The sequence below is a fragment of the Opisthorchis viverrini genome (genome assembly GCF_000715545.1).
Source record: "Opisthorchis viverrini unplaced genomic scaffold opera_v5_303, whole genome shotgun sequence".
Taxonomy (NCBI): domain Eukaryota; kingdom Metazoa; phylum Platyhelminthes; class Trematoda; order Opisthorchiida; family Opisthorchiidae; genus Opisthorchis; species Opisthorchis viverrini.
Genome location: NW_008751963.1, coordinates 405,436 through 414,867, shown reverse-complemented (window position 1 = coordinate 414,867; position 9,432 = coordinate 405,436). Strand labels below are relative to the sequence as shown.

The following is a 9,432-nucleotide window of genomic DNA, read 5'->3' as shown; positions in this document are numbered from 1 at the left end:
ATGAAATTCGCGCTCTAACCAAGAAGTTCGCTCACCGAACTTCTTGGCAAAGCCATACCGCACACTGACGGTTACAGTGTTTCCGTGGATATATATATATATATATATATATATCTATATATATATGTATATATATATAATCAGCTGATTAGCCATGGTAACTAGCTTTGGAATGCCTCTGTTATGATGCATCCTAAGAACATGGTTAATTCGATTGGCGCTACGGACAACATTTAGGTTAATCTCTAAGGGCATTTCAAATATTGAGGGTTTTTTTATGCGGAACCGAACTTAGGTTAATTCCTGCAGGTTAAAATCATTTCATGATACAGTATTCATCCTCTCTGCTAAATTCCGAAGTGTTGGATAATAGAAAACCCAGGTTCGTACGATACCGCGAGCTGCTTTAAGCTTACTTTACATGTTGTGAATATATACGTAGTTCAGTCAGTTCATTAGGTGGCTGTCGCACTCAGAGAGAATTTTCGGTCATTGTAGCAATACCTCTGACAATCTTTGGAACAATAGACTTCCAATCCTGCATGTTATCGCTCCAATTCATTTGTCACTGACTACCTGTTTGCCTACTAGAATGCTTTGGTTTTTGTCTCACCTGCAGGCACAAGAGCCCTGCTGGACTGGACGGTTTGTGCATCGATACAACCATTTTGAACGCTTTGAATCTCGTACACCCTGCGATCGAAACTATTTTGGTACGATCCGACGGCTACTGGAGATTACCAGCCCATATATCGTTAGATCTGCCACCGGACATGGATCAGTGGCAACCAGTTATTGGTCCACTGACAGAAATTGTCACCCAAGCTTTTTCTTCTATGGCGATGGTTAAAACGGGTGAGGCTAGAGGAACACAACCCTCAACTGCAACAGCTTGTACAACACCTGATTGGACTACGGGAGTATCTGCAACACCATCAACACCCCAACGAAGTGGTCAGTCAAGACCCAACTGTTTGAGTCGGTCGAAATCGGGCCCTGTTGGTGCACCACCTCTAACACCGGGCAAAGAGGTTATCTCTTCTCCCCCATGGCCCGTCTGGTCTGGATCACCATCCGTGCAAGAGAAGGTTGGCGGACCTCAGTCCTCAGAATCCGGATCTAATGAAGGGACTAATAACGTACGACAGCCAGGAGCCACACGACCATCCTCACAACCAAGTGAGTTTATGTCTCTCGACTTTACGATATATTGTCATTATTATTACTGCATTTGGCGCGCTCCGTCTCACTCCTACGACAAGACAAACCGGCTCCGCTACAGTGTAGACTGCGACACTTTTACCCAATTCTTTCTCCGACTATTTGATCTGCCATCAGTTTCACCTGAAGCTACCCCCGTACAAAGGTGGGCAAAAGATTCGTCACGTGACAGATTGTAAGCTACGGACAGTGCAGTCAGGAGTCCACGTACGGGGTCGTATCTTGTTCCGGTTACCCGCTGGATCTTGAAGCCACTAGCCCTTCAGTCTAGTTCGCGTGCTACTGTGTGGCCTTCATTGACTATGGTACTCACGTCCACGATTTCGTGTGCCCCGAATCAGTCTAACTGTTTTTGGTAGTGATGTTACGGCGCTAGTTAACTCAAGCCAAACAGTGGAGCCGTACACCTGAAGAAGAAAGATTATTGCTGACCTGTCTATCAAGTCATACGAAGCTCACCACCTCTGTTATGATGGTGGAATTCACCTCTGTCCCGTCACCGTACTCTTTAGGTTCGTGTACAGTTTTTGGTCTTTTGCATGCAAGGCGTATGCCAATCTATGCTCAATGTGCTGAGAGTTGCCTGTTTCACATGCAGCACCATGATCTATTAATCGGTACTCACACACAACACCTACCGAGCGTTTGTCACATAATTTCATGGTTGGTGCTCATCCGATGGATGTAATCGGGCCGATTGCACACCACAGCTGCTGTGCACACTGGATTGATCGAGCACCACGGCATCACCTAAGCCATTTGCGTAAGTTACTATGATGCGTACGAGCCAACTCACTGACTAGGCTTACTTCACATGTTACTTTTTGAGCCAACGTGACTCACCTATTGCGTGTAGGCCGTCATCGTGGACGTGTATTCAGTGCGCCGAAGGGATGTGAACACTGTCCATATCACTACATAGCCCGTTGTTTTACGAAAATTATATACAACCTCTGAACACGAAAAAATGTATTTCGGAACCTGGTCTCAGTCTACTAGTGGGCTACTTTTCCGTCCGGCTAGTTGAATATCTTTTATTGTGCGTAGTTGGTGCGGTGTCTTCGTATGCACTGTTGCTTAACTGCTGCCGTTTTTCGATCTCTCAACACACGTCAGTCGTGTAGGTACAGTACAGTCGTTCTCCCGTTTGTACTGCGTTTCTTTTAGCTTGTGTAGTATGGCTTGTTTCACTTGACCTTCCTGCCATCGGGACTAGAGACCATCAACTCCGAGCAGCACTACTGACTTCTCGTGCTTTGTGCCAACTTCAGCCACTCACTCGCAAATCAACGAGCAGAAAGATAGCGAACGAGCTGCTGTTAGAATCACTGCCTTTCCTCTATTACTCTAGCACCTGACGCTCAAAATGCTAAAATTCGGTTTGCTGGCGACAGTCGGTTATTGTTTTGGATACGTCCTGAGTTTCCAACCGGGTTTGATCAAATCGATAAATGCGGTTGAAACATAATGGAAACATCCGTTTTGCTCTAGAATGTAAATACTTTTTTATTCATGACCAGGATACATCCTCCAGGTGTGCTCTGGATCGTCGCACGTTTTCAACCTCAACTTACTCCCTCTTGATTGATCTGAGGGTGCCTAAAACATGGCCATCCGCATATCTCACCTCGCCAGGGGATGTTCTAATTTGGACTGTGAGAGGACCCAATCAGAATCCTGATTTTATGAAAAAATTAACTCAGGGTGTAGAATACCTCGATCCATTCAGGAAATCACGTGCAAAATCACAAGCCAGAAATTGTGGATTCTTAAGATTTATCGAAAGATGCGGCAATACATGTATAGAATACTTAACAAAGGGCTTACAAACCTCAAATTATGGGGGTTTCCGTCTGTTGTAGGAAGTAGTTCAAGTTCGAAAAAAGCCCGAAGAAGATGGCAAATCGATCTTAGTTTGCGACACACGCCTGGGCACAACACGTGGTAACGCAAAATGGTCAAAAAGCGCGTTTGAAAAATGTTCGACCAAATCGGTTGGACAAGTCAAGGACTAAAAGTTCATGAGGAATTACAAATGCATATCGAGTCCATGAGGTAGACGCAGTAAACAGCAGGCTCAGACAAGGGATGGGTTTGACCGGGGAAATGAAGTACACAGGGACGTGTGTAACTGCTTTTTTTTGCGGTGAAAACTTGTTCATCCTAGTTGATTCCTCGGATGAGAATCAACTCGTCCAATCTCCTGAAGGGTCTAAAATTGCTAGCTACGTTCCCATATCCGTAACACTTCGTCTCCACGTGATTGTGCAGTCACCACAGGCTTTTCAATAAACGTTGACTTCATCTATCGGATGAAATCTATGCCTGTATTTCGTGAGCCACGGCTTAGAACCTCTAACTCTAAATTTGGATAAAAAGTGGGGACCAAATGTGTTAAGCATGTGGACAGATCGGGTGGAAAAAGATGAGGACTAGGTTATTAAACGAACATTCCATTGTTATTACGGTAGTGAATCCAATTGGGTCGATCGCGGGGACTAATTACCAGCATGTGACTTGAATATTGCATTGACTTGCGGGCAGTACTTCTACCAATGTTGGTATTCCTCTCCCGCAGACAGACAGCTATTGTGGCCTTGGAGTCTGAAGTGTCCCAGTTGCTAGGGCACGAACTGTCAGTCGAAAGGGTCCTACTTCGAAACTCCTCTCTCGCGTTTTGCGTGTTGGTTTCTAGCCTTCGAAAACATGACAGTATCTTGGCTGTTCAGCTTCAATGGCAGCTGTTAATCGCAATTTCACTACATTCACACGAATGGCTGTTTTAATCTTTATATCGGTTGATGAATTGTTTTCCAGAGCCCGGAGAGTAACGTAACCTGGAAAGTGAGCTTAGGTACCAGACGGTTGCTGTTCGCCGCAACGCCTCGCAGTATCCTCCAGCCTGAATTCATCAATGGCTGTGTAAAGACAACACGAATCGGGTTGTTGTATGGGCGCCTGGTAGAATCGTAGCTTCTTGTTGCTTCTACTTCGCTCTGTCCTTAGCCGTACGATGACGATGATGATGATAATGATAATGTGTCTTATCTGTTCACCAATGTTGGTATTCCTCTCCCGCAGACAGACAGCTATTGTGGCCTTGGAGTCTGAAGTGTCCCAGTTGCTAGGGCACGAACTGTCAGTCGAAAGGGTCCTACTTCGAAACTCCTCTCTCGCGTTTTGCGTGTTGGTTTCTAGCCTTCGAAAACATGACAGTATCTTGGCTGTTCAGCTTCAATGGCAGCTGTTAATCGCAATTTCACTACATTCAGACGAATGGCTGTTTTAATCTTTATATCGGTTGATGAATTGTTTTCCAGAGCCCGGAGAGTAACGTAACCTGGAAAGTGAGCTTAGGTACCAGACGGTCGCTCTTCGCTGCAACGCGTCGCAGTATCCTCCAGCCTGAATTCATCAATGGCTGTGTAAAGACAACACGAATCGGGTTGTTGTATGGGCGCCTGGTAGAATCGTAGCTTCTTGTTGCTTCTACTTCGCTCTGTCCTTAGCCGTACGATGACGATGATGATGATAATGATAATGTGTCTTTATCTGTTCGTGCATGTTGCCTATTCGTGTGACCTCGTGTTTGTGCACGGGCGCACACACGTATTAATCACTCATCTGTCCATCTGTTCGATACACACTTTTTCACAAATCCGATCGTCTATCGGCAATAGAGTTGTTTGGTTACACACCGACACACCAACCAGGATCAATACTTCTAACCTAGCAGTTTTTACCGTCAATGGCTGGCTAGTTGGTGGATAGTTTAGCTAGCGTGTTAGTAGCTCAGCGTGTGTGTGGTCAGTTTGGACGGAGCAGAACGGAGCAGTGCGGACAGACAATTCTGAATCTGGTCGGCTGCATCCGGGAGAAATCTGTCACGCAGCAAATTCTGTCTTACGGCAAAAACAGTTTGATTTCAAACTTTGGCTGATGGACTTTCAACTTATTTGGGAGCTTCCAAAAACCAGTTGCTGGAAATTCATCCTATACATTACACACACACACACAAACATACGTACATATATTACATACACATTGGTATTCTAACCCATCGGCTTTGAGAAAGTGGAAGCGACCGTTTTTTTTTTCGGAAGTCGGTTGTAATTGTATAGGGAGTCGGGTACGATTTTTTTAGCCCGACGTTGTCGGTATTGCGAACAATCTTTCACACAATCTGTCCACACAATGCAACGGAAAGGGAGATCATACCCGTTGTAGTTGATTGTCATCTGTATGGCGCTTTGGTGAAGCACGGTGCCCAGAATATTCTAGGTAATGAATCGTCCAAGCCTGACACCATACGTGCCCTTTCCTGCTGTCCAGTGCACCATTTGCTATTGAGGGGAGTGTTGATAGCTCAGATAGTGTAGATGGTCGTTGATTGGTTGATCAGTGATGAAATGTTTTCAATCGAATTGTCCAACCAACGACCAATGTAGTAGTAGTGTAGGAGTAGTGCATGGTGCGGTGACGTTGGGGCTGTTGCATTCACCGCACAGAACTCACTATCGTTTAGCCGTGTCTGTCAGCACCTGTACAGTCTGCTGATTGACGTCACTGCGATGTCTTATTTGTCCGCTCGAAGAGATACCTGAAGTGCCCACAGAGGTTAGTTGTGACTACAGAGGCAGAGCGTTGAACGAAAGCTACAATAACACCGAACTATACTCATTTGCATCCCAATTTTGATTTGACGGGAGACTCAGCTGAATCTCCCGTTTATGCTACCCTTCAACTGAATGCGCTGCACAAAATTTGCCTCTTGTTTGAGTTCGAGATATCTCAGTATGTTTTTTCGAAGGAGACTACTTACAACGTCGCTGAAAAGTCGCCGACTGCTCACGACCGGTTACGTCCCTCTTGGGGAGCTCATCAGGTGGTCACAGTTTTGTGAGTGGTTCCCATCATGAAAATACATTGACATCGGTTTGTCACGGCGTTGCAGGTCATTGCAGACTGTTTATAGGAGAACTCAGCGAGCAGGGGCGATCTGGAACAGTACCGTTTTGTGCAGATTAGGTGCTGACCAAGGCCTCTCTCTTCAGAGGAGCATCGGCTTTTGATTGACTCACATGGAGCTTAGTTGTCAGAGTGTTTGTTTGCGCTCGGGTTGTCATCTTCTTCCGCGACATGCAGTTGAAAGGGAGGTTAACCGATTTCGTTGTGGATATATAATCCAGTACAAACCAATGGCGCGTCGTTTGCGCTAAAAGCCAGAAAACACGTATGCTGAACATTTTCGCCTTCCCAACCACTATATGACTATTTGAGATAAACCGATTCGTGCCTTTGAGGGTGGTAGATAAATTTGCCTTGAATCTCGATCGGAAATACCTACGGAGAGCGGGATAGCTCACGAGTACTGGCTGAGAGGCGCGTCGTTCGAATCTAACCCTGACCTTTCGATTACACCGGTCTAGGCTGAGTACCTGATAGCATCTGAGCCGCTCTGCTTCTTTCGGGTTATGTAGAAGCTGTGCACTTGAAAGACACCAGCTGAACGGTATGGTGTTTGCCATGGGGCATCTAGCTGTTCCCCAGGAGAGGCTGCTCTTGGAGGAGAGCTTGCTGTTTTCCGATTCTGTAACGTTACTCAACACTTCACCATATACGGGCACGTGAATGACATATAGTAGTGAGCTTGTGTGTGTGTGTGTTCCCAACAATATTATGCGTGCATCTTGTGCAGCTGTCGAACAACTTTCATGGATCCCTACCGAACTAGATGGTACATTTAATTTGCTCCTTTCCGTGTTTTAGTTACATGGCTGGGGATGCAGTCATCACCGCACGAGCAGCGTGTTACGTTGACCCCTCAGCATACACAATCGCCGAGATCAAGTTCTGATTCCTCGAACGCATGTCAATATCCATCGACGGATCCTGGGGACAGCAAATATCAGACAACGCTTCGTCAACCTATCTCAGCGTATGACAGCACTATTCCGCATCGCTCTACAGATGCTTTTGATGGCAACTCAAAAGCCCGCCGCAGTTCCACCGGTTCGACTCGCTTGACTGCCCTTGGTACCGAAACTGTTTCCACGTTGCCTACTGTTCCTGAGCACATGATGGTCCCCCAAACCGCGCAGATGGGCTGGTCCGATTCAGTCTCTTCTTCCTCAAGAAACGGTTCTCCAAGTAGGACCCCCTTATCAGCCAGTCATGCGGGCTCCTCACTACCCACCTCTCCCACTTTGGTAACTCGCCCCGTCGCATCATCGAACAGTTTTGCACTCACATCCATTCCGGGAGTGAATATGCATCCCACAGATCATATGGGCCCTAATGTAACGTCTCCGTCAACTTCTGTTGGATCTTCTGTCTGCCAGGACTCTATCTGCAAAAGCTTGTCTCGGGATCCTAGCAGTTTTGAGTCGAAAAGCCCATCAATGTCTGCGGCCTCCACAACGACTACCTACTGTTCCACCGTAACCAGTGAGGAAAGCATCCGGGCTATGAGTAAGCCCCAAGATCATGCTTTGATTGAAATATCGGAGGAGGAAATTGTGTGCAGACGAAGTGCCAACGAGCCCGAGTGCAACAAGAAGCCGACGTCATCGTTGAATATGGGGTTGGATTTCCTGCTTTCTGAAGAAAATTCGGTGGTTGAGCAAGCCGCTAACGGTGCACAAAACTCCAACCTGGTAGCGCAAGTTCAGCCATTGGGCGATCAATCTTTACTAGAAACCGGTACGATATCTAGCGATATCAACCCACCGGATGCTTGTGACCGACCACATTCCAGTCAGAGAAGAAATACACCGAATATCGTCCCAATTCCCAACATCGTGTCCAGCGCCGGTGACGACACAGCGAAGACCTCTTATCATGGTAGGAGGTTTTCGGGAAGCAGCGATACAAATGGACACTCGGCTCAACTCGAGTCAAATCCTGTTGTTAAGCGGATCAAATTGGATCCAGAATTAATCGAATCCGAGGCAATCGAGTCTGATCTGAAAGGAGGTTCTTCTAAGAATTGTTTCCGTGATTCATCCGAAGATTCCCAGTCTGTTGTTGCTGACCTAAAGAAATCTGAAGACGAAAAATCACAGCTACCCAGTCCGTTTCCGAAACAACTGACTAGCCCCTCATCCGTTGGAGGAAAGCAAGTTTTCTGCAAAAAAGAACAAGGACTTCAGGAAGAACCTTGCCCAAATGGCTCATTCACATCTTCGAACGACCGTTTTTTCAATGAACGCCTGTGCAGCGACTCCATTCATTGCTTATCTGCTCAGATTGATCGGATAGAAGCGTTTCTTGATGAATCTTACATCCGCTTTGTTGAAAACTTTCCGTGCGTTTGATTTCTCCCAGATAAACACATCACTGGGTCCTACTGGTTCCACATTACAGCATGGTCCATTCCATCCCACGACTAAGTTTTACCCATCTAAGCGCAACTACCATTTGTGTGGTGCGCTGTGCATTCTAAGTGGCCGCACTATGAGCATCGTTAGTCTGTTTTTATCGTGTTTCCGCATTTTACGAATACTCTGCTACTCGTTAGGTCTTGTATGTATGTTAACTTTACACTACTTTGTTTTCCCACCACAGCCGAGCGGTTGCCATTTGTACAAATATATTGTGACGATTTGAACTACTTAAATTAGTAGGTAGTAGTACGACAAATATTGAGAGAATCAAACATCATGTACTAATCTCAAAGGAAACCATATTTTTTGTCTGTAAGATGACGTTGATGATATTGATCGGTTGGGATCGTATGCCTTCGAAATTTGTAGTTACTTGTATTATTCAAAATGTGCATTTTCTACAACGTGACCTGCTTCGACTACTTTCAGAAGCTGACTTCTCACTCCGTTTTTGATTCTGCTGCGGACTTCGGAGCACGTTTTGAATCTCTCGTGTCCTTTTCCTGATATGAATTTTTCATATTTTTCAACCACTTTGTCTCCCAACAACCAAACAACTCACTGTGCATACAAACTAACATTATCTTCAATGTAAAAATGTTTTTCTTTCGCGGAGTGCTTCATCCAATTACAGAAATTCACTTTTTTTCTGGTTTTTTATCCCCCATCGCCTGTGTGAGGATATTCGTCTTCTCTGCCCCATAAAGTTTAGTTTTTGGTGGTTCAGTGAGGCAGGAAAACTTGGAGCACATAGGTTCATTTATAGGTCACTAGTGAAAGCAGATTGGTTATCTTAAATTGGCACTGGTAATAGGAACTCTTCCTA

At 45.6% G+C, this 9,432-nt stretch overlaps 1 protein-coding gene across 1 annotated transcript in view; it reads left to right on the top strand.

The window, feature by feature from the left end:
- The window catches only part of T265_09804 (hypothetical protein), a gene marked incomplete at both ends in the record, with an annotated part of 16,770 nt that extends 7,550 nt beyond the window's left edge, over window positions 1-9,220 (top strand). Inside the window, 2 exons of the mRNA XM_009175981.1 lie at window positions 620-1,179; window positions 6,991-9,220. Coding sequence (XP_009174245.1) covers window positions 620-1,179; window positions 6,991-8,537 — 2,107 coding nt within the window. The remainder of the gene's footprint in view (window positions 1-619; window positions 1,180-6,990) is intronic.
- Window positions 9,221-9,432: the final 212 nt, after the last annotated feature.